General features: G+C 36.1%; 1 protein-coding gene across 3 annotated transcripts in view; it reads right to left on the bottom strand.

The window, feature by feature from the left end:
- Nucleotides 1-26896, bottom strand: part of BRAF (B-Raf proto-oncogene, serine/threonine kinase) — a 166284-nt gene that overhangs the window by 61241 nt on the left and 78147 nt on the right. For all 3 annotated transcript variants that reach the window (XM_032401448.1, XM_032401450.1, XM_032401449.1), the window contains exons 2-5: nt 25342-25443; nt 13304-13567; nt 1759-1862; nt 817-919 (exon numbers count right to left, since the gene is read on the bottom strand). In XM_032401448.1, the coding sequence (XP_032257339.1) occupies nt 817-919; nt 1759-1862; nt 13304-13567; nt 25342-25443 (573 nt within the window). The remainder of the gene's footprint in view (nt 1-816; nt 920-1758; nt 1863-13303; nt 13568-25341; nt 25444-26896) is intronic.

The following is a 26896-nucleotide window of genomic DNA, read 5'->3' as shown; positions in this document are numbered from 1 at the left end:
ATGCCCCACGTTCCAGGTATCATGCTGGTGACACTTAGCTTAGGCTAGGTTCCAGCAAATGCAAAAACCAGATGAAGGGAGAGGTCCTCAAGGAGAGCTATTCCACTTCCACTAACTCATCCTTCAGAAACATTAACGCAAGTATATCAAGATGTATGCAAAAAGATTGTTTAGCCCTGTACAAAACAGATTAAAAAAAACTTAAATGTCTATTAATAGAGGATGGTTAAGTATAAATATACTGAATTTATATTCTTATAGACTATTATGCAATCACTATAAACATAACACTAGGTGTACTGACGTGGAAAGACATCCATGATGCACTGTTTAATTTTTTTTTTTTTTTTAAAGATGAAGACTATCACACAGAACAGGACTCCATTTTTAGTTTTAGGAAAGAAATGGAAATTAATGGAAGGGAAGGGAGAAAAAAAAGAATGGAGAGAACTTTGGGCTCCCAAGGTATAATAAGCACACGGTTGTATAAGCAGAAAGAGTTTGGAAGACCATACAATAATTAGTAAGTGTTTACCCTACTAGGTATTTTCCTTTTCTCACATGATATACTTTTGTACCATTCAGATTTTCTTTTCAGTTCCTTTTAATGAAAGACATTTATTGCTTTTTCAAATTAAAAAGAAAATAAAACTCTTTAGTTTAAATACAAATTTTTTAAAGAACAGAACTGATTTTCAACGTAGGTAAAATATCAATCCCAAAATTATGCATCTATATTTCATATTCCCTAAATAAAAATTCATGTGCAAGAACCTGAATGCTTTTGACATTTGGAAAAAATGTAAAAGTACATACAAAGTTGTGTGTGGTAAGCGGAACATTTTCCAACACTTCTACATGCAGTTCCTCTCCGGTGAGCCAGGAAATATCAGTGTCCCAGCCAATCGGTTTCTTCTCTCTGAAAGTGTAGACACAGCCTTTCTTGGTTATCATACCTAAAAATCTTTATACCTCATGCTGAAGATATGAAAATTGGTTATTGAGGGGCTAGTAATGGTGAGGGAGGTTTGGCTCCCTGGTTTTCCATCGTTAGAAATTTAAATGGCAATAAATTAATTTTTAAGTTTACCCCAAATAAATGTATCACTCTTGGACAAACAGCAGGGTAAAGAGATGTACTCTTTTCTTCAAGCCAGCTCCAGAAAAGACCTACAACAGCAGAAAATTGATTGTTCCTAGGGTCCCCCCCTCAAAACAAACAAACAAAAAAAAAAACCAACCAGGTACGGATTTATCTATCCATTCAAAAAAAAAAAAAAAGCACTCAAGGGACAACATGCCCCAGAAAGGGTATTTTTTTTAAAAACAGGATTCAAAATTTGGGGGGTTCTTGGCACAATTTTAGATACTTTTCTGAAAGAAAAATAGTTTAATATAAAATGTTAATTTTGATAAGCCTTTTGTGAAACTATGAGTTTATATTAAAAATAGGGGAATAGGGAAGAGTCCGTTATTCAAATAAGCCACATTTTAAATGGTTCACAAAAATTATAAGAATCTCAAACTCCAAATAAAATCATTTGATCAGAGTAACAAACACTATCATCACACAAAGTATCTAATGTTAACTCCTCAAAAGGCCTGCAAGTTTTCTTTAGGCTAACTTAATATTTTTTTCTAAAGTTAAATTTCAACACCCTGGGTTTGGGTAAAGCTGCTACAGAAAACCCAAAAGTTTTATGTCTGAGGGATTTTTTTCCTTTTTAAACAAAATTTCACATCACATACAAACCATACCCATCCTGAATTCTGTAAACAGCACAGCACTCTGGGATTAGACCTCTCATCATCAGAGCTTTCTTTAGACTGTCTCGGACTGTAACTCCACATCTTGCAGGTACCTATGATATCACAGATATATGATATGAGGTAAAGGGAATAAATTATGTATTTTTTCTACATCATTTTAAAAAGCTCAATACTTTACCTTTATAATACCTTTAAAATGTCATATGGATTAGTATGTCAGATACAACATCATTTGTAAAGCTAAGTTGCTATTAAAGGAAAATTATGACTCAAGTATCTATTACTCATCAACTTAAAGCAAAACTGACTTTGCTTTTTATTAAAATTATGAAATATTTTAACATATAAAAAGAGAACAGAAAATATAACAGATTCCTATATACCCATCACTGAGAAATGTCAACATTTAAAGCAAAAGCAATTAAAAAAAAATTTTTTTTTTTAATTTGAATATAGTTGACACACATTATATCAGTTTCAGGTGTACAACATAGTGATTCAACTTCTCTATACATAATGCTATGCTCACAAGTGTAGCTACTATCTGTCACCACACAACATTATAATATCATTGACTATATTCCCTATGCCTTTCATCCCCATGACTTATTAATTCCATAACTGGAAGCCCGTATCTCCTACTTCCCTTCATCCGTTTTGCCTATCCCTCTATTGTCCCCTCTGGCAGCCATCACTTTGTTCTCTGATTCTGTTTTTTGTTTGTATTTCTATTTTTATTATTTTTCTGAGGAACCTCCATACTGTTTTTCAGTGGCTGTGCCAATTTACATTTTCATCAACAGCATATGAAAGTTTTTTTTTCTCTGCATTCTCCATCCTAACATTTCTTTTCGATTTTAGTGATCCTGACAGGTTTAAGGTATTATCTCATTGGTTTGTTTGTTTGTTTTTTTTAAAGATTTTAAGTAATCTCTACACCCAACATGGGGCTCGAACTTATAACCCCAAGATGAAGAGTCGCATACTCTACTGACTGAGCCTGCCAGGCACCCCCTCATTGTGGTTTTAATTTGCATTTCTCTGATGATAAGTGATGGTAAGCATCTTTTCCTGTGTCTGTTGGCCATCTATAGGTCTTCTTAGGAAAAATATCTGTTCAGGTCCTCTATTTTTTAATCAGATTATTTGGAATTTTTGGTGTTGAGTTGTATGTTCTTTACATATTTTGAATATTAACCCCTTATCAGATATATCATTTGCAAATATCTTCTCTCATTTAGTAGGTCACCTTGTTCTTTTGTTGATGGTTTCCTTCGCTGTGCAAGAGCTTTTTACTTTGGTGTAGTCCCAATAATTTATTTTTGCTTTTATTTCCCTTGCTTAAGGAGACACATCTAGAAGAACGTTGCTGATATCAAACAGATTACTGTCTATGTTTTCTTCTAGGAGTTTTATGGTTTCAGGTCTTACATTTAGGTCTTTAATCCATTTTGACTTTATTTTTGTATATGGTATAAGTAGTTCAGTTTCATTCTTTTGCATATAGCTGTCCAGGTTTCCCAACACCATTTATTAAAGAGACTGACTTTTCCCATTGTTTATTCTTGCATCCTTTGTCATAGGTTAATTGACCATATAATCATGGGTTTATTTCTGGGCCTCTATTCTGTTCCATTGATCTGTGTCTATTTTTGTGCCAGTAGCACATACTTGGTATGATTACTACAGCTTTGTAGTATATCTTGAATTCTAGAATTGTGGTATTTCCAGCTTTGTTGTTCTTTCTCAAGATTCCTTTAGCTATTTAGGGATCTTCTGTGGTTTCATACAAACTTTAGGATTATTTGTTCTAGTTCTGTGAAAAATGTTGTTGGTATTTTGATAGGGATTGCATTCAATCTGTAGATTGCTTTGGGTAGTATGAACATCTTAATATTAATCTTTCTAATCTATAAGCATGGAATATCTTTCCATTTGTTTGTGTCATCTTTAATTTCTTTCATCAGTGTTTTATAGTTTTCAAAGTATGGGTCTTTCACCTCTGGTTAAGTTTATCCCTAGGTATTTTATTCTTTTTGGTGTAACTGTAAATGGAATTGTTTTTTTAATTTCTCCTTCTGCTACCTCATTACCAGCATATGGAAATGCTAGTGACTTCTGGGTATTAATTTTGTACCCTGCAACTTTACTGAATTCATTTATTACTTCTGATAGGTTTTTTTTGGTGGAGTCTTTAGGATTTTCTATGTATAGTATCATGTCATCTGCAAATAGACAGTTGAACTTCTTCCTTACCAATATGGATGCCCCATTTCTTTTTCTTTTCTTTTTGAAGATTTTATTTATTTATTTGACAGAGACAGACACAGTGAGAGCAAGAACACAAGCAGGGGGAATGAGAGAGGGAGAAGTAGGTTTCCCGCTGAGCAGGGAGCCCAATGCAGGGCTCGATCCCAGGACTCCGGGATCATGACCTGAGCTGAAGGCAGATGCTTGACCAACTGAGCCACCCAGGCATCCCTAGTATCATACTACTATAAACTTTAAAAATACTTATAGATATATATATTTAGTAAAGTATAAGAATTAATGTAGCCCACATTTATCGAATGGCTGCTTCTTGGGAAACACAGTGGGACGTGGATGTTTATGAGGGGAATGGGACTGGTAAAGGGGACCACATTTGCGTATGTGTGTGCAGTATGAAGGAAATATAACAAACACTCCTATTTGTTCATTGGAGGTGACTAAACACAGATTTTAATATACTGTCCTTTATACTTTTCCATATAAATACATTTTCTAAATAAAAATATTTTAAAAACCTTATGAACATTCTTTTCTAAATGCTAAATTGGTGACCAAAGTTACCAATTTTTAAATACCTTGCTTTGAAAAATGATAAGCATGGTTTTGGGGCACCTGGGTGGCTCAGTCGTTAAGCGTCTGCCTTCGGCTCAGGTCATGATCCCAGAGTGCTGGGATCGAGCCCCGCATCGGGCTCCCTGTTCAGCAGGAAGCCTGCTTCTCCCTCTCCCACTCCCCCTGCTTGTGTTCCCTCTCTCGCTGTGTCTCTCTGTCAAATAAATAAAATCTTTAAAAAAAAAAGAAAGAAAGAAAAATGGTAAGCATGGTTTTTTGTTTAGTACTGGTTTACAGTCATAAAAGAAAACTTCTAATAGCTAGCTACTATCATATTCCTGTATTATAATCCTCTCATTTAGTCTACCTTACTTTTACTTTCTAATCTCAGGCTTACTTGTCTTCTATAGCTCTTTTTTCAAACCTGAAACGCATTCAGTTTTATTCCTATAATCTCCACTTCTCTTCCTCCTTCTAAAATTATTAGTCTTAGAACGTGTACTTTTTGCTATCTCTAGAAGAAATAATCTTGGCTATTTTCTCTTTTTTATCCAATTTCTATTATTAGAGCATTGCTCATCAGCTCTTATAATTATTCTTATTTCAGACCTATCGTATTTTATTTTGTCTCTGCATGCCATGTAAAACTATTTATAAAAGAAATTTCTTTCTCCAAAAAAGATACAGAAAGCCAATAAGCACAAGAGAAGATGCTTAATATCATTAGCCATCAGGGAAATACAAATCAAAACCACAATGAGACACCACTTCACACACACTAGAACGGCTGTAATAAAAAAGACCGTAAACATGCTGGTGAGGGGATGGAGAAACTAAAACCCTTATACAGTACTGCTGAGAAAGTAAAACGCTACAGCTGTTTTGGAATACATTCTGGCTGTTCCTCAAAAGATTACTATAGACATATACCAAACAGAAATGAAAACATATGTCCACACAAAAACTTGTACATGAATGTTCATAGCAGCATTATTCACAATAGCCAAAAAGTGGAAACACCACTCAGGATGGATAAATAAAATAGAGTATATACAAACAATAGGGTATCTTTTGACCATAAAAAGGCATGAAGGACTGAATCACACTGTAACATGGATGAACACTGGAAACATGCTAAGTAAAAGAAGCCAGTCACAAAAGACCACACATTCCACAATTCCATTTACATGGAATGCTGGAATAGGCAAATCTATAGAGATAAAAGGAAGTAACTTGTTGCCTAGGGCTGGGAAGATTGGGGAGAAATGGTAAGTGACTTCTAATGCATATAGGATTTCTTTTTTGGAGTGCTGAAAAAGTTCTTTTATTTTTTTTTAAGATTTTATTTATTTATTTGACAGAGAGAGACACAGAGAGAGAGGGAACACAAGCAGGGGGAGTGGGAGAGGGAGAAGCAGGCTTCCCACTGAGCAGGGAGCCTGATGCGGGGCTCGATCCCAGGACCCCAGAATCATGACCTGAACCGAAGGCAGAAGCTTTAACAACTGAGCTACCCAGGCGCCCCTGGAGTGCTGAAAAAGTTCTTAAATTGATTGAGATGACATTTGTGTGACTCTATGAATAGACTAAAAATCACTGGATTGCACCCTTTGAATGAATCAATTGTATAATATGTGAATTAAGTCTTAGTCTATAAAAAAATTCTTTTAAATTATGAATTCCAAAAGCCAGGCTTAGGACAAGCTGTGTTTCAGGGTAATTGGGTTAGTCTAATACTTCCTTTGTTAGCCTTTTGTTAATTTCTTTGTTAACCTTTTGTTGGATGATTTATGTATTGAAGAGTATACATGAATGTGGGTATCTCAGGCTTAAAATACTTCAAATTTTATTAGATCAATAATATCTTCTAAATTTTAACATTCAGTGTTGGCCAAGGTCTCATGGTAAAAGTAAGTCTCATACACTATTGAGAGTGTATACTAATGCATACCTTATTCAGTAATTATTTCTAGGTATCTAACATAAAAATATTCCCACAGTGTTTCAGGACACAGATATTTAAATGTATATTACAGTATTAACTATCCATCATGAAAAATGGCTAAATAAGTTGGATACAACCACTGTAAACAGTAATTTTAAACGTAAGAAACAGTTCTGCATGAAACAGCTCTGTGAAAAAAAGATTTAAGTATAAGGTAAAAGGTTAGTCTTTTTCTCCTGCCAGAGCATGACCCTCCTCATCCTTAACACTTCTTTCTCTCTTTAAAGGTCTATTTCATATAATACTTAGATAGCCCTACCAATTTTCTTTTGGTTACTAACAGCTCTTCATTTTTTTTTTTTTTAAGTTTTATTTATTTACGTAATCTCTACATCCAACATGGGGCTCGAACTCATGACCTTGAGATCAAGAGTCACATGTTCTTCCAACTGAGCCAGCTAGGTGCCCTTCTTCATTCCTTTTTTAAAAAAAGGTATTTGAGGTATAGCTGACCTACAATAAACTATATTAAGTATATTGTCTGATACAATTTGACATTATGTATATATCCATGAAATCATCTAATGTACCCATTACACCTCTCAAAGTTTCTTTGCGCTCCTGTGTAATTCCTCCCTCCTGCCCCAGGCCCAGGCCCAGGCAAATACTGACCTAACACTGTCACTATAGAACAGTTTGCATTTTCTAGAATTTTATGAAAGTATAAAATACATATTCATTTTTGTCTGGCTACTTTCACTTAGCATGATTATTTTGAGATTTATCTATGTTGTGTCTATCAGTAGTGTATTCCTGTGTACCACATGGTATTCCATTTTATGGATATACCACAACTCGCTTAACCATCTGTTGATGAACATTTGGGGCTAAGAACAAATCTGTACAAATCTTTGTATGGACATATGCTTTATTTTCTCTTGGGTAAATACCTAGAAGTAGAATGGCTGGATCATATACTAGGTGTATGCTTAACTTTTTACAAAATTGCCAAACTTTTTTTTTTAATTGTGGTGAAATACATATAACATAAAATTTAACATTTAACCATTTTTAAGTATACAGTTAGCTATGTTAAGTACATTCACATTGTTGTGTAACCAATGGCCTTGACTCTTTTCATTTTGAAAAACTGAAACTCTATAACCATTAAAGAACAACTCCCCATGCTCCCCCACCCCCACACGTTGCAACCACTATCCTATTTTCTGTTTCTATGAATTTGACTACTCTAGTTAACTCAAATAAGTGGAATAATACAGTATTTGTCTTTTTGTGACTGACTCAAGATTCATCAATGCTGTACAATGTACCAGAATTTCCTTTTTAGAGTTGAATATTTCATTGTATGCATATATCACATTTTGTTTATTCGTGAATCTGTTGATGGACACTTGGGTTGATCACACATTTTTGGTTATTATGAATAATGACGCTATAAATATGGTATATAAATAATCTCTTTGAAACCCTTCCAATTCATTTGGGTATATATTCAGAAGCAGAATTGCAGGATAATATGATAATTCTATTCTTAGTTTTTTGAGGAACCATAATACTATTTTCCATAGAGGTCACACCATTTTATATTCCCACTAGCAATGCACAAGGGTTCCAATTTCTCTACATCCTTGCCAATGTGCTATTCATTCTTTCCTCTTTTCTTCTTTTTCTTTTCTTCCCTTTCTCCCTTTCTTTCTTTCTTGATAGTAGCTATTCTAATGGGTGTGAGGTGGTAGCTCATGTGGCTTTGATTTACATATTTCTAATGATTACTGTTGAGAATCTTTTCATGTGTTTGTTAGCCATCTGTGTATCTTTGGAGAAATATCTATTCAAGTCCTCTCCCCTTTTCTTAATCGGGTTGTTTAGGGTTTTTTTTGTTTTGTTTTGTTTTTTAATTGAGTTGTATGAGTTTTTAAAAATATCTTCTAGGGGCACCTGGGTGGCTCAGTCATTAAGCGTCTGCTTTCAGCTCAGGTCATGATCCCAGGGTGCTGGGATCGAGTCCCACATCGGGCTCCCTGTTTGGCAGGAAGCCTGCTTCTCCCTCTCCCAGTCCCCCTGCTTGTGTTCCCTCTCTCACTGTCTCTGTCAAAAAATAAATAAAATCTTAAAAAAAAAATAAATAAATAAAAATACGTTCTGAATATCAGCCCTTTATCACAGATATGACTTGGAAATATTTCCTCCCATTCTATAAGTTGTCTTTTCACTCAGATGGTTGTGTTCTTTTTTTTTTTTTTAATTTATGTCCGAGAGAGAGAGACCACAAGCAGGGGGAGTGGCAGGCAGAGCAAGCAGAGGGAGAAGCAGGCTCCCCAGTGAGCAAGGAGCCCGATGAAGGACTCAATTCCAGGACCCTGGGATCATGACCTCAGCCAGAGGCAGACGCTTAACTGACTGAGCCACCCAGGCATCCCGATTGTGTTCTTTGATTCACATAGTTTCTAATTATCATATAGTCCTATTTCTCTATTTTTATGTATGTTGCCTGTGTTTTTGGTGTCATATCTAAGAAACTACTGCCAAATCCAGCATTGTGAGGCTCTTCCTTTATGTTTTATTCTAAGGGTTTTAAAGTTTCAGCTCTTACATTTATGTCTTTGATCCATTTTGAGAGAGCTTTGCATATAATGTAAGGTAAGGGTCCAACTTCATTGTTTTGCATGTGCATATCCAGGTTTCCCAGCATCATTTGTTGAAGAGACTGTCCTTTCTGTGGTACCCTTGTCAAAAGATCCCTTGACCATATACATAAGAATTTATTTCTGGACTCTTTATTTCACTGATCTATATGTCTCTATGTCTATGCCATTCTGTAGGTTTGTAGTAGTTTTGAGATCAGGAAGTGTGAGACCTCCAACTTTTCTCTTTTCCTTAAGCCTCCACATTAAGTTCAGGATGGATTTTTCTATTTCTGCAAAAAACGCTGTTGGGATTTTAAAAGGAACTGCAGGGTGCCTGGGTGGCTCAGTCAGTTAAGTGTCTGCTTTCGGCTCAGGTCATGATCCCAGGGTCCTGGGATCGAGTCCCACATCGGACTCCCTGCTCAGTGGGGAGCCTGCTTCTCCCTCTCCCACTCCCCCTGCTTCTATGTGCTCTCTTTCTCTGTCAAATAAATAAATAAAATATTTAAAAAAAAGGAACTGTATTAAATAAAACTACCAAATTGTTTTACAAAGTGGCTGTACCATTATACAGTCCCACCAGCAATGAATGAAAATTCCAGTTATTCCACATTCTCGCAAATAGTTGGTACGGCCTCTCTTTCATTTTAGCCATTCTAGTAGGTATATGGTGTTATCCTTGTGCCTTTATTTTGCATTTCCCCAGTGACTAATGATGTTGAGCATCTTCTAGTGTATTTATCTACTATCTACATATCTTCTTTGGTGAAGTATCTGTTCAAATCTTTTGCTTATTTTTTGAGTAATTTGCTTTCCTATTATTAAGTTCTAAGAGCTCTTTGTATGCTCTGGATACATGTCTTTAATCAGGTGTATGTTTTGCAAAGACTAGTCTGTGGTTTGTCTTTTTATTCTCTTAACACTGTCTTTTGAAGAGCGTAAGTTTTTAATTTCAGTGAAGTCTAATTCATGAATATGTTACTTTTCATTCCTTCCTCTGTATTCAACTTTCTTTCTAAATTAATTTTTGGGTAGTTCCTTCCAGCAGAGCCTGGGAAAGGTAAATTCTCATCCGGAAAGGCCTTTATTGTACTTTCAACTCATACTTTATCTAAGCAACTTACAGGCATTTCTCAGCATTCTGAGTATACTAGTCTATTGTCTTCTGGCTTCTACAGCTGCTACAATGAAAATTTTTTGATAATCTAATTGAGAATTTTTTAAAGATAATTTTTTCCCTGAATGGTTTTAAAATACTATCCTTTCATTTTGTTGTATCTAATAATTATACTGAAAATTATTTACATCATTTAGGGCCTTTGTTTCCCAAATCTATTTAGATTTATGTCTTTCACAAATGATAGCCATCATTTCTTTGAATTTTGCTCTACTCTTTTATTTCTATTCTCACTTTCTGGAACTCCTCTGAGGCATATAATGAAACTGTTCACTCCATCTTTCATATCTCTTATCCTCTCTATTACAGTTTTTTTATTTTTTTTTACTCTCCTTCCTTCTTTTCTAGAGTTTACTAATTCTCCCTTTAATCTACTTTTTACCTCATCCACTTAGTTTTTTAAAATATTCTAATTTTTATTTAGCATTTTGATACTTCTTCTGTAATATGATGTAATTATTTGACATACTGAGATTTTATTTAAAGTTACCTTGCTACTTCCTCAAATCAGTATCAATTTATATTCGTTAGTTTTTTTTCCCTAGTGGCAACTATTTCTTTTGAACTTTCTTTTTTTTTTTTTTTAAAGATTTTATTTATTTATTTGACAGAGAGAGACACAGCGAGAGAGGGAACACAAGCAGGGGGAGTGGGAGAGGGAGAAGCAGGCTTTCCGTGGAGCAGGGAGCCCGATGTGGGGCTCGATCCCAGGACCCCGGGATCATGACCTGAGCCGAAGGCAGACGCTTAACGACTGAGCCACCCAGGCGCCCCTGAACTTTCTATTTTTCCTTTGGTCTAAGTTGTTTGAATTTTTCCAACTCTATTAAGAAAAATTGCACTCACAGAAAATTAGAAGGAATGATACAATTAACATCCAAATTCTCTCTACTTAGATTCTAAATTTTTTTTCATATTTATTTTCTCTAACATTTTGTTTTCCATCTTACCATTTGAAATGAAGTTCCAAATTGATTGATTGAGAAAGGAGTCATAATAGTGGTTACTCTTGAAGGTGATTACTGTTTTGGAGTGGGCATGGGAGAACCTTTCTCAAGCACTAGAAATGTTCAGTATCTTGATTTCTGTGGCAGTTACATATGTAGAAGGTCACTCAGCTGTACAGTTGAGATTTGTATACTTTACTCTGTCTAAGTTTTACTTCAAAAAAGAGGATGGAAAAAGTTGTAGGTGTCATGACAATTTATGTCTAAACACCGAAAAATGTATTTCCTAAGAATAAAGACATTCCCCTACATAATTACATTCCTGATATCAGACTAGGAAAATTAATAATTCCATAATAATATATTTAATCAATATTCACTATTTCCCAACACAAAATGCCTTTTATAGCTCTTCCCCACCCTAGTCCCAAGCTAGGATCACACACTGCATTTGTTTACATCTCTTTAGTCTTGTTTAGTGTAGAATAATCTCCAATCTTTTTTGTCCTCTGTGACATTGAGTCCAGGCCATCTGTCTTACAGAATGTCCAAATTCTGAACTTGTTTGTCTCGTCATGGCACTTAACTTTTTCCTTTATCCCCTGTGTTTCTTGTAAAATGGAAGGTTCAGAAGCTTAACAGCAGAATTGTCTTTAGCTAGAATACTTCATAGATGATAACAGTCATCCACTGAGTTTAAAATTTTAGGACCACCTAGAAGTTCTGTTTGGTTTCTTCTTAGGAGTCCTGTTGTTCTTAAGTCTTCTAATGCACTGATAAGCTCTTTCCTTGTGTATTTTATAACATGGGATTTTGAGCTTATCAGTGGGCATTATCTACGTGGGTTCCATGAGCTCTAGATAGGCCAAAGAGACTTTGCATTTGCTTCTGCCTAGTGCCTGACTGCTATTACCTCTCCAGGACCAGTTGTTGGGTTTAAAGTTCCTGGACAGTGCCCATAAGTATAAATATGAAGCCCACACCATGGTGAGGACAGGCCTATAATTAAGAATTCAAGGGAAACTTTAACCTTTATCTGGACTGCTGGTAAAGACAAGCAAGTTTCATTGTTATTTATGTATGCTGAGTAGGTAGATTTTCTTCTAGTTTACCCTTTTGCTGAAGCTAAAACCCTTCAAAGGCTCAGCTTTACGTGAGGATCTGAGTTCCAACTACCCTTTGTGACACTGGCCGAAGGCCTCGTCTTGCATCCCCACACACTGACACTCGCATCCCTTTGTTGCACAAGGTGACAAACTGACCTCTCTGGAGGCCACTATAGCACTTTTTTCCATGAAAATCCAGAATTACTACTAATGCTGTGTAAGGGAAAAAAAATTAAAACTACTTTGATTTCACGTGTATTTGTAAATGAAAAGGTTTTTTATTAATTTCAAAAATAACCATATACATTTTTAAAAAGTAGTGATGTATACAGGTGCATTATTATTAAATCCAATGATAGTACTTGTTGCACTCAAGGATTATAGACCACCCATAAAATTGTGCAGATTTCCCTGCTTTAAATATTACTTACATAGTAGTCTGTTCCACTGGTAATACTTACCATCAACAAAAGTTACGTAGACAGAGAAAAAATATCAAGCACACTAAAAATCCAACGTTTGATAATAAGTCCAAATAGGGATTTCTCAAGGGCAAAGAACAAAGCTGACCTGACATGTTAAACAACAAACAAGCTCAAGTCTTGAAATTCTTTTTGATTCTAAACTCGTACTTAGACTTGAGTGTGGTTCAAGTTTGGTAGATAGGTTAAAATGTTAAATCGGACACTAAACACAATACAATTTGTTCCAGTTAAGAAACACAGACAGTGGTACCAAATAATTATGTCTTTTTCACTCCTGTTTGAAATGGATGCTTCCATTTGCATGACCATGGAGTATGGAGTGGTAACATATTTCAGTTTCAACGACTACTATTTCTGAAAAACACAAAGAAAAAGCAACGATGACATTAAAAGTTGACTCACCACTGTCCTCTGTTTATTGGGCAGGAAGACTCTAACGATAGGTTTTTGTGGTGACTTGGGATTGCTCCGTGATACATCTGTGGGATTTTGAAAAACTGAAAGAGATGAAGGTAGCACTGAAAGGCTGGAAGAGGAAGAAGATGTAACGGTGTCTGTTGATGCAGAGCTAGAAACAGAAAAATCAGTTCCATTCCCCAGGGATTCCAATAACTGTTGTTCTCGCTGTTGGAGGGCATCTAGCTTGCTGGTGTATTCTTCATAGGCCTATAAAATAAAGCAGACTTACATTGAAGCTGGACTTTTTCCTGACAGTAACAAAAGGAAATAAGAAATTTAAGTCTGGTTATAATGTCTTTATAATCTAGCTAATAGGGTTTTAAGTTAGAAGTTACAAGATAAATGCTAAAGTACTGTAAATTAATACTTATACTTTTAAATTGATAAATCTTTTGTGATAAGATACTACACTGCATTGAGAAACTGACAAAAACATAAATGTCTAGAATAGCCATGAATGTTAATTTAAAAATACAGTATTTAGAATGTTCTGGTCATACTGCAATTTACCTTCCAAACCACATATCTAACATAAAATAAAATACTATATACTACATCAAGGGTAAGTACAATCTCTATTAAAAATTTATTTTTTCCAGAAAACTTGTAGGCATATAAAGTATCATACCTTTCTCCTCTCCAAAGAACAGAAAGAGAGGTTGAAAAGGAGATGAGGTCTTAAAAGAGATTTGTCAAAAAATAAGACTCAGGTATAGTGTCAGATCCCACCATTACTTAAAAGATGTATAACTGCCAGCTTCTTTCTGAAATAGCTATTAGTTAAAATACTTTATTCTCCTCACTATGGGTCTCTGATGATCCCATCAAATACTGTTTAGAGAATAAAATTTTATCTGAAAAGGTGGTTTACAACCTGCAGTCAAGAAATTCTGGGGCCATTATCCATCATGGTTTCTTTCTACAAGTTTCATTTGACTAAAGCTATAAAGTCAAATGACCACATAAGGTATCATATTCTAAAAGTAACAACAATTTTGAAAACAGGGGCGCCTGGGTGGCTCAGGTGTTAAGCGTCTGCCTTCGGCTCAGGTCATGATCCCAGGGTCCTGGGATCGAGCCCCACATTGGGCTCCCTGCTCTGTGGGAAGCCTGTTTCTCCCTCTCCCAGTCCCCCTTCTTGTGTTCCCTCTCTCGCTGTCTCTCTCTCTTCCGTGAAATAAATACATAAAATCTTAAAAAAAAAAAAAAAAAGAATTTTGCCAACAGAGTAATATTGAAAGTAAAGAGATGGAGTGAATTGGAATATATATGTCTATGGTTCTTTAAGGCAGTGGTAATCACTCTCCACCACACCATAGGACACCATTTCTGTCCATCACCATACACAGATGCAGTAGCTACAAACATTTATAAAAGGCTACAAGGGAGAATCATAGATTTTAAAATGGCATTTCCTATCATTCAAAGAGTTTATTACTGGGCTGCAGAGAAGTAGGTGGATGTATTTTCATTTGTTTAAATGCTGTACATGAGAAATAAACAAAGAACATTTCTGATACAAGGTGAGAATGAGAAGGGAAAGGGCCTTAAAATGTTAGCATTTAGATAGATGGAGTTAAGTGGGGAGAAGAGAATACTGTGTACAGGAGAAATTCTGCCATAAAATAAAGAGGTAGGAAATTCTGGGGCTCCTGGGTGGCTCAGTCGGTTAAGTGTCCAACTCTTGATTTCGGCTCAGGTCAGGATCTCAGAGTCCTGGGATTGAGCCCTGTGTCGGGCTCCATACTCAGCGCGTAGTCTGCTGGTTCCTCTCCCTCTGCTCTTCTCCCCCCACCTTCTGCTTTCAAACAAATAAAATCTTTAAAAAAAAAAAAAAAAGAGGTAGGGAATTTCAAGGCATAGAGGGAAAACTACAGACGAGTATAGCTGAATGCTATTTAATATCTGGGACATAGCAAGGGATCAATATATGCTTGCGGTATCTAAATGCAAAACAGCAATACAGGGAAGCAAATAATAAGACTGGAAAAGTGGGTAAGGGACCAGCTTGTAGAGGGTGTATATACCATGCTATGAAGCCTGAACTTCATTCCACAAGCAAGGGAGAATTATCAAAGGTAGATGGGAATGAAGGAGAAATTTTATTTCAATAAAGACCACTGCACTTGCTATGCTAGACCTTAAAATGTAATTTTGAAGAAAAAAGGAGGAATACTACTAAACTGAGCCACTGAGGTTAAGGGCCTAAAGTATCAAAATGCCCTCTCCTTTAGCCTACTAGCTACCCTACCCTGATTCCGGAAATGTTTCACAGCATTTCGGGGCATTATAACCAAATCAATTCAAATTTTTCTAAGCTGTATTTTGATTTAGTTTTCAGTTCCAAGATCTAATTACTTAAGGGCATCTCTTTCAATATGATCCACTTTTTAGGCCTAATTTAAAATCAATCAATTAAGGAGCACCTGGGTAGCTGAGTCAGTTAAGTGTCCACTCTGGATTTCTGCTCAGGTCAAGGATTTCCACTCAGGATTCTCTTTCCCTCTCCCTTTGCCCCTCCCCCCACACTCATGCTCTCTCCCTCTCAAAAAAAACAAAAAACAAAAAACAAAAAACAAAAGTCAATTAATATATAGTGAACATACACGTGCCTTGCACTGTTTGGACCTCAAGCTACAAAAATAAAGATGGACACAATTCCTACCCTGGGAAGAACATATATATGCAGTCTAAGAGATAAAAATTACCTCCTGCATAGATCAAATCGTATTTACTATCATCTGGACAAGTACCTTTACTACACAAAATTAGCCTTAGGAAAAGTAATGCATGTAAAAAATAAACTCTCAGAATGTTATTTATCAAAATGTTAGTCTTAATTTTTGAAAGGATACTGTTCCCTCTATTGTGGATTACAAACTATTTCACTGCATTTATCAACAGCTCTTCCTTTCCTTAAGTACAAAGCAGTTACTTATTCCACCTCCCTCCATCCTCACAGCTGAAATCTATCAAGGCACTTGTACCTGGCTTGGCTCATTTCTTCCCATTATTCTTGCTGCATTCAGTGTGGATTACTCTTTTAACACTCCTGTCTTGAAGTTCTCTAGATCTCTTATCTCTAAAGGTATTTATCTTCACTCTACCTTTCAGATCCACTAGTTCCAAATGATGACAAGATCTCATATTGTAACTTCCCTTGTCCCTGAGCACACCTTCTTAAGTTTCCATCTCACTACATTAACCCGTTCATGAGCAACATTAATCCCTTCAAGTTTCTTAGATTTGGGCCTTCACTGTCTTAATTCCCCTACTTTGTGGCTCACCATTTCAATAATGCCACTAGTAACATCTCTGATTCTCTGGCTAATTCTTATTCTTTTACCAACTTGTTCGTCAGATACAAATATTGAGTAAATCCTACCATTTAATTATTCCATTCTTTCTCTCAGGTTACTACTACACACTGCTGAAGAAGGTAGTAGTAAGACAAAGCCAATTAGTTCCATCATCAATTCATGGAAATAAGTCCTTCACACTACTACCTGAAAAATTTTACTTATTTTTAATATCATCATATTACGTTTTTCACAATACTTACTCCAACCTTTTCCATGCTTCTTTGGTTCCTTACCTTCATCCCTCAATGTTTAATTCACTCAGAAAAAAGCATTAACTTCAAATTTACACTAAAGATCAAAGCCATTAAATAAAAGCTTCCTCTTCTTTTCTTTGTCTAAGCAATTCTCCACACCTTTCCCCACCCCTCTTCTGTTCTCAATTTAGTGTTGGCACTGAGTGTTTAGGGCCTCAGGCCCTGGTACACTGTAATCCCCATTTTCTCTTATATCTTCCAACCTTTTCCTCTGTTTCCTTACCCAGCAAATGTGAACACGTCTTCCCACGTAAATGCACATCTCAGCCACCACCACTGCGATCAACAAAATTCTTGTGGTTCTTCAAGATGTTGCAGATCTAGAGACTTTTTCAGGACGCAGCTTTCCCAAAACCCTGTTCTTTCTCATCAAAATCCTACTTATTTTTCAAGGCGCCTGGGTGGCTCAGTCAGTTAAGTGTCAAGACTCCTGGTTTCGGCTCAGGTCATGATCTCATGGCTCTTGGGATTGAGCTCCATGTCAGGCTCTGTGCTCAGAGGGGAGTCTACTTGCCGATTCTCTCCCTCTGCCCCTCCCCCGACTCTCGCTCTCTTGCAAGCTCTCTCTCAAATAAACAGTAAATCTTAAAAAAAAAAAAAACCTACTTATTTTTCAAAGTCCAATTCAAAGCTCTGCTTGATAAAACCCAAGGGGTATTCTTTGTCTTCACCTCCTTTAGAGTATTATCACGTTCTTCTTTTTACGACTATTTCTATTTTTTTGAAAAAATTTTGTGAGGATTAAATGAGATAATACAAATAAGTTATTACAGAGACTACCATATAGCAAAAGCCCAATAAATATTCTTATTAGTAATAATAAGTAGTACTAGTAATTGTTATGTTTATTCCTGTTATCACTATATTACTTAGCTGAGTTTTTAAGATGACTCTACTAAATTATAAGCTAGTTGAAGGCAGAGATCATGTCAGATGTTTTTGAATTAAATAAAAGAGTATAGGGGCATCTAGGTGGCTCAGAGGGTTAAGCGTCAGACTCCTGATTTCGGCTCAGGTCATGATCTCAGGGTTGTGAGACTTGAGTCCTGTGTCGGGCTCCATGCTCAGTGTGGAGACTACTTAAGATTCTCTCTCCCTCTCTCTCTATCCCTCATGCCCAAACCTGCTCCTGCTCTCTCTCTAAAATAATAATAATTATTATAATAAAATTAAATAAATAAAAGAATACAAGAACACTTAATATCATTAAGATAACAATATTCCCCCAAACTGATCTACAGATTCACTGCAATCTTTATCAAAATCCCAGTGGCTTTTCTGCAGAAATGGGCAAGCTGATCTTAAAATTCTTATGTAAGTGCAAGGTACTCAGAACACCCAAAATAATCTTGAAAAAGAACAAAGTTGGAGGATTTAATTTCTTCATTTCAAAAGTTACAATAAAGCTACAGTAATCAAGACATGTATATTGGAATAAGGATACATGCATAGAACAACACAATAGAAATGAGAGTCCAGAAACAAAGCCTTACATTTATGGCTAACTGATTTTCGACAACGGTGCTGGTACCACTGAATATCTACATGCAGAAGAATAAAGTCGGACTACTACCTAACATTATATTCAAAAATTAACTCAAAATGGATCAACCATACACCTAAAATTAACAGCTAAAACTACCAAGCTCTTAGAAGAAAACATAGGAGTAAATCATCATGACGCCAGATCAGGCAATAATTTCTTGATATGATACACTAAAAGCACAACAACCAAAGAAAAAATAGACAAACTACACTTCTCAAAATTAAAACTTTTGTACTTCAAAAGACACTACCAAAAGAATGAAAAATAAATCCCATAGAATAGGAGAAAATATTTACAAATCATATCTGATAAAGTTCTATTATCCAGAATATACAAAGAACTCTCACAACTCAACAATAACCCAGTTTAAAAAATGGGCAAAAAATATGAATTGATATTTTTCCCAAGAAGATACAGAAATAGCTAACAAGCACATGAAAAAGATGCTTAAAGGGATGGCTGGGTGGCTCAGTTGGTTAAGCGTCTGCCTTCGGCTCAGGTCATGATCCCAGGGTCCTGGGATCAAGTCCCACATCAGGCTCCCTGCTCAGGAGGAAGTCTGCTTCTCCCTCTACCTGCTGCTCCCCCTGCTTGCGTGCTCTCTCTTGCTCTCATTCTCTCGCTCTCTCTCTGGCAAATGAAATCTTAAAAAAAAAAAAAAAAGATGCTTAACATCTTTAGTTATCAGGGAACTGCAAACCAAAACCACAATGGGACACCGATTCACAACTACTACCATGACTATTCAAAAAACAAACAATTTAAAAAAATGAAACAGAAAATAAGTGTTGGTACTGATGTGGAGAAATTTAAACCCTCATACACTTCTGGTGGGAATGTAAAATGAAGCAGCCACCTTGGAATAGTCTGGTAGTTCCTCAAAGAGTTAAAACATCGAGTTACCACAGGACACAGCAGTTCCATCCCTAGGCATATAGCCAAGACAACTGAAAACATATGTTACACAAAAACTTATATATGAATGTTCATAATACCTTTATTCATGACAGCCAAAAAGAAGAAACCCAAATGTCCAAAAACTGATAAATGGATAAACAAAATCTGTATATCCATATGATGGAATAAAAAGGAATGAATGCTACACCGAATGCTACATGCTACAGCATGGATGAATTTTGAAAACATTATGCTAAGTGAAAGCAGCCTATCACAAAATGCCACATCACGTATGATCCCATTACATGAATTATCCAAAAAGGCAAATCTATAGAAATACAAAGCATATCAGTGGTTGCCAGGGGCTGAAGGGAACGACTGCTAATGGGTAAAGGGTTTCTTTTTCTAGTATTTTGGAATTAGTGATGGAACTGATGATGATTGTACAACTCTGTGCATATACTAAAAAACCACTGAGTGGTACACTTTAAAATACAAAAGTGAATCTTGGGGCGCCTGAGTGGCTCAGTTGGTTAAGCGTCTGCCTTCGGCTCAGGTCATGATCCCAGGGTCCTGGGATAGAGTCCCACATCGGGCTCCCGGCTCAGCGGGGAGCCTGCTTCTCCCTCTGACCCTCTTCCCTCTCATGCTGTTTCTCTCTCTCTCTCTTTCAAATAAATAAAAATAAATAAAATAAAAAAGTGAATCTTACAGTATGTGAATCATTTCTCAATTAAGAATGGAAGGAAAACTATCTACGGATCTACTTTAAACAAATGGGAAAAAGCAGTGAAATAAAATTACTCTTTTAAAGATTTTATTTGAGAGAGAGAGATCGAGCACAGGCAGAGGGAGAAGCAGACTCTCTGCTGAGCAGGGCGCCGGACCTGGGACTCAATCCCAGGGCCCCGGGATCATGACCAGAGCAGAAGATGCTTACCCAACTGAGCCACCTAGGCACCCTGAATTTTTTTTTATCATTAGTTCATTAAATTTATTCTTACTAAACTTCATCTTACAAGACACAATGAAATCTTGCAGACTACCCAAAAATGGTATTTAATGAACTGCTCTGCATTCCACAGGAAGCACCTTGCTTCCAGTATTTTCATTTGTTTTAACAAAATTTCTCTGCATTATCCTGGATTCTACACAGACTAAAGATCAAAAAGGCAGCATCATAATAATGATATAGCAGTTAAGAGCAGAATCCGAATTCAGAATGTCTAGATTCAAAGTTTGACTATACCATTTACTAACTGTGTAGCCTTAACCATGTTATTAAACTTCTCTGTGCCTGAGTTTCTTCATCTTTATAAAATGAAAATGAGAATAGGAAGTATAACTCATAGGGTAGGTTGAGGATTAAATGATCTACTATATGCCTGGAACAGTGTCTGGTACATAGCAACTCAATAAATGTTAGGAGCTCCTACAGTTATCATCTGTCTGCAGGGAACCCTAGCACATATGTAAATTCTGTGGTAGCTAGGACTCAGTGTGTAACACTAGATAAGTAGGGTAATTCCAGAAACACCATTTCTTCACTTCAGGAATCCAATATATATCAGGTCCAAAAAGAAGAATCTACTACTAGAAGAGCATCTAGCATTATATCTTATACACAGAAGTCATTCAAATAATTTGTTGGATGAGTGAAGAGAGAAAAATTGGGAGAAAAAGAAAAAATTCTGGGAAATAACTTATCTTTTCTTCCTCTGGATGATGATTTAAAAAGGAGATCAAAGATTAAAAAGACAAATTTGAAATTCTTTAGAGTACTACAGCTCATTTCACTATAGTTATCATCAAGGGAATCAACAGAATTTTAATTATTATTCATGTCAGTAAGAGAAAATCTAGAACAACTTAAAAGTTTTAAAATAAATTAGTACAAGGAAAAAAGAAAAGAGGATTTCTGATGGTGATATAACCGAATTCACTCTGTTCTGCTACAAGGAAGAGATGCTGGGATAGGTAAAGATGTTTCCTGTGGAAACATCAAACATATAGGAAACATTATTTCCTGTGTTGAAATGGTATGGATTGAAATAACCAGCCTAACTCTTACTTGTCAGTCTCAAACCAATCTGAAGCCAAATTGTGAACAATGGAAAAACTTCACTTTTTAGCCTCTTATTTCAACACAGTCCTGGTGTAGGGATATATGTGATCCCATCCCACTCGATGAGATGTAAAGGAAAAGACTTTTAGGGGATTTGGAGGGAATAATTTCTTCCTTGAAAGAGCTCAGTACACAAGAGAGCCTCTGTGATCCCGGCGTCCTGTTTTGAGGTGTCCTATGAGACCACACAGATCTGTTGCAGTCATGACCGAAAAACCAAAAGGACTGTAGAGATCCACCCCAGCATCTGGTAACTTTGAGCTGTAGAACAAATGTTAAAATAATTCACCTCCATGCTTCTTGTTATAGGAGCGGAAAATAAAACTCCTATTTGTTTGGGCAACTTGTGATTGTTTTTTGTTTTTCTATAGCTAAAAGCATTTGTAATTTTGATCTCCTAGATTTATTCTCTAATTTTTCTCATCTTTCCTCTAATATTTTCCATCTGTGTTTTTATTCTGCTTTCTAGAGATTTCCTTAACTTTATAACATTTATTTATATGCACAGAGCCATACATATACACATACATTTACATTTTCTGCTTAACTTTTATACTATTTTAATTATTTTAATACCAAGAGCTCTTTCTTGTGCTCCATTAAGACTTTTGTTTTAGAACAGCCATGAAACAAGAACAGACTGTCTTATCTCTGATGTTAATTATAGTTATTTTCAGGTTTTCATCTTCGCTGCACTGTTTCTGAGTTTCTTTTGGCCATTTTTGCTATTATCTTTCCTGTTATAAGCTTTCTTCCAATATCTGCTTATTCTTAGCTATCCATTTATATTTAAGACTTAAGAGCTTTTAAGATGTCAATACTACCCAAGCAATCTATGAATTCAATGTAATCCCTATCAAAATCCCAACGTGTTTCAGAAACAGAAAAATCTACCCTGAAGTTCTTATGAAATCTCAAAGGATACTGAATAGCCAAAACAATCCTGAAAAGGAGAACAAAGCTGGAGGTCTCACAATTCCTGATTTCAAAACTTACTACAAAGCTACAGTAATCAAATAGGTATAGTATAAAATGGCATAACGTTGGACATAAATACCAGTGGAAAAGAAAAAAGAGCCCAGAAATGAATTCTCACATACATGGTCAAATGATTTTTGACAAGGGCACATGTCAAACTTTCTATAAAAAGGACAGTCTTCTCAACTGTCCTTCTATAGAAAGGACAGTCTTCTCAACAAATGGGGCTGGGAAAACTGGATATACACATGCAGAAGATTGAAGCTGAACTCTTACTTTATACCATACAGAAAAATTAACTCAAAATGGATCAAAGACCTCAACAAAAGGGCTAAAGCTGTAATTATGTATCTTAGAAGACAACAGAAAAAAAGCTTCATGACACTGGATCTGGTAATGATTTCTTGGATATGACACCAAAGGCACAGTCAGTAAGAGGAAAAATAGGTAAGTTAGACGTCATCAAAATAAAAAAAAAAACTGCACAAAACGTAATAAACAGAGTGAAAAGGGAACCTGTGGATTAGAAGAAAATATTTGCAAATCGTGTATCTAATTAGGACTGATACTCAGAATATATAAATAACTCCTACAACTCAACAACAAAATAAACGACCCAATTAAAAAATGGGTGAGACTTAAATAGACATTTCTCCACAGAAGAAACACGAATGGCCAATAAGCACATGAAAAGATGCTCAACATCATTAGTCATCAGGGAAATACAAATCAAAACCACAAGACAGCACTTCACACTCATTAGGATGGCCATTACACACACACACACACACAGACGGAAAGAGAAAGTGTTGGCAAGGATGTGGAGTAATGGGAGCTCCTGTGTATTGCTAACAGGAATGAAAAAGGCAGCTGCTGTGGAAAACAGTATGGCAATTCTTTAAAAAATTAAACACAGAATTACCACATGATTCAGTAATTCCACTTCTGGGTATATAGTCAAAAGGAGTAAAATCAGCATTACTCATGATAACAAAAAGGTAAAAACGACCAATCACTGATGGTATCCATTGATAGATGAACGGATAAACAGTATGTACAATATTATTTAGCCTTAATTAGCAAAGAAATTTTAACCCATGCTACAACACAGATAGACCTTGAAGACATTATGCTAAATGAAATACGCTAGTCACAAAAGGACAAATACTGTATAGTACCATTTATTTGAGTAGTCAAGTTCATAAAGAAACCAGAATGGTGGGTCTCAGTAGGTAACTAAGAGATTTGATTTTTCACTGAAGGGCCTTCATGTATTAGTACCCAAAGGTCTTTTCCCTGGGCCTCGCCAACCTTCCCCAGGGAAAAATATTGTCATTGCCAGGCAGGCTCCTCTTCATAGTATATCAAGTGGTGTAAGTTCCATGTTTATTGTCTCTAATTCAAAAATTTATGGAGCACTCAGTATGTGTCAAGAATGATGCTATTTCATAATTATAAACTTAATGAAACCTTCAATTACTACATGTGTGATAGTATTCCCATTTTACCAAAGAGGTGAGGTAATAGGAAGGTTAGGTAACCTATCTGCAGAAACTAAGACACAGCTAAGATTCAAACACAGGGTCTGTGTGACTCCAAGGTTCATCTTAACCACTATATTACAGGGCTTTCTACAGAGAAACTGTGTAGTGTTTGTCCCTGAGAATGCGGATCTACATGCTAAAGATAGAATCTATGAGGTATGGTCTCCTGTATATTATCCTAGTTAGATGTAATTTGAACATTAAAAAGCCTGAAGAGTGTGAGTGTGGAGGAGGCAGCGAATCCCTGCTATACTCAAACACGGTTATTGATGTAAATGTATTTACAACTAAGCATGGGGGAAAGTCTCCCAAGACATAGAAGTGGCTGGCAGAAAAACTGTTGCTTAAGTTGTCTAGTTCTAATTAACAAAGAATTACTATTTTCTTTTCTCTCTCTCTTTTTTTTAAGATTTTATTTATTTATTTGACAGAAAGAGACATAGCGAGCAAGGGAACACAAGCAGGGGGAGTGGGAGAGGGAGAAACAGGCTTCCCACTGAGCAGGGAGCCCGATGCGGGGCTCGATCCCAGGACCCTTGGGATCATGACCTGAGCCGAAGGCAGACGCCTAATGACTGAGCCACCCAGGTGCCCCTCTTTTTTTTTTTTTTAAGATTTTATTTATTTATTTGACAGAGAGAGAGACACAGTGAGAGAGGGAACACAAGCAGGGGGAGTGGGAAAGGGAGAAGCAGGCTTCCCACTGAGCAGGGAACCGGATGCAGGGCTTGATCCCAGGACACTGGGATCATGACCTGAGCCGAAGGCAGATACTTAACAACTGAGCCACCCAGGCGCCCTTATTTTTTTTTTTAAAGATTTATTTATTTATTTGACAGAGAGAGACACAGTGAGAGAGGGAATACAAGCAGAGGGGGTGGAAGAGGGAGAAGCAGGCCTCCCACCAAGCAGGGAGCCCGATGCGGGGGCTTGATCCCAGGACGCTGGGATCATGACCTGAGCCAAAGGCAGACGCTTAACGACTGAGCCACCCAGGCGCCCCCCCCCCCTTTTAAATAAGTTTTCCACCAAGGTATATTTTTAAGTTTATACATGACTTCTCCTTTAGTTTTGACATTTTTCCAAATTACAAAATACTGCATATTACTATAACAAGTGAAACAAGATTAAGAAGTATAAGAAAGACAAAGGTAATTCACCTTCCCCTTTCTCATCTCATCTCCTAAGAGAAACAATGTTACCAGTACAAACCCTTGTGATAAGTTCATGCTTTTATTTTCAAAATTACAACAGATAGGATACTCAGTAGCTTACCTCCAGATATATTGATGGTGGATTATGCTCCCCACCAAATTTGTCCAATAGGGCTTCTATATGTTCCTGTGTCAACTTAATCATTTGTTTGATATTCCACACCTGAAAAATATTTTAAAAGAATATAAATAAAATGAATTAGAATATTTTTATTAAAATATTGCAGCAACTGCCAGCATTCCTTGAAATTTAGGGCTTAGAGACCTGTTTAATATAGCAATTTTTCCCATTTATTATTAAACATCTTAAAACTCTTTTCTACACTAGTAATACAATAAACTCTCAACTGTAAAAGACTCAAGTAATAGATAAATATTCAGAATAAATAATGAAAATCTCTTTTTCACCTTCCCCACATTCCTGGACCCCTTGCCAAAAATGTTAAGTGCTATTTACAGTTCGTTATGCATCCTTCCACATCTCCTTTTAATTCAAGTAAATATCATAATACATACACATACAAAATATACAAAAACATATAAGTATTATATATAAAATATATTTTTAACACTTGCTTTGTCATTCACTGAACAGCATGCCTCAAAATTCTTTCCATGTCAAGACATACATATTTTACTTCTTTAAAATGGTTAAGTATAGATACATTCATTTCGTAATATTTTGACACTGCTTATCTCAATGGTCTTCAAACTTCAACAGCAACCTAACAGTGGGTGGACATGGATGATTTTAGGAGAAACAATTTCCAGATCTTCGATGTCTATATGTACTCCTTCTAACTGAACGGTTTGAGAACTAGTTCTTTTTTCCTCTCCCTTTAAAATCACATTGTAATTCTCCACTCTCTTCAAGAAAGGCAAAATTCTTATCCATCTCAGACCCTACTAAGATGCACTATTCTGAGATGTGCAAACTTCAAAGTACCTAACAAACAAGTGGTAAAAATCCCTTGAGAGAAAGCAAGGTGTGTGTGTTGGCGGAGAGGCGGAAAGTGATTAAAATCAGGCCTTTATCAAAGAAACAAATTCTTGGCAGGGTTCTAAGCCTCATCCATTTAGCCATCCAGCCAGCCTAGAATTCAGAAGTCAGGTGGTTATAGTACAGGCACATATTACATGTTTAAGATATGTAAGTCAGTTTTTTTTCCCTGATTAAGACCGAGTCCAATTTATCTGGTTAGAGAACGTGCTTTGCAAATTACACTATATGCTAGATACTCTATGAGTTGCATGATCTAAACCAAAGATGAACAGCATAAATACAATACACACTAGAAATTATGGCCTTTTAAACTACTGCTGTAATTTAAAAATGTGAGATAATTAAAAAATGTACAAGAGGGAATAGATAGATGAACAAGGGGGTTTCAGGACCATCGGTTTACTTAATAATTCCCTTATTAGAGGACATGTAGATTATTCCATTTTTCTCAACTTCAAACAATGCTTCAATGAATAGTTCTGAGCTGCCTTTCTGGGCAAAGGTACAAGTTTCCCCTTTAGATATCAAGGCACAGGATTTCTGAATTGAAAGTTATGTGCATTAAAAAATTTAATAAATGTGTCAAATGGTCTTCCAAAAGGAAAAAGTACTA

Source organism: Phoca vitulina, unplaced genomic scaffold (genome assembly GCF_004348235.1).
Source record: "Phoca vitulina isolate PV1807 unplaced genomic scaffold, GSC_HSeal_1.0 scaffold4, whole genome shotgun sequence".
Taxonomy (NCBI): domain Eukaryota; kingdom Metazoa; phylum Chordata; class Mammalia; order Carnivora; family Phocidae; genus Phoca; species Phoca vitulina.
The sequence above is the reverse complement of the archived record's forward strand: the minus strand, read 5'-3'. Positions and strand labels throughout refer to the sequence as shown.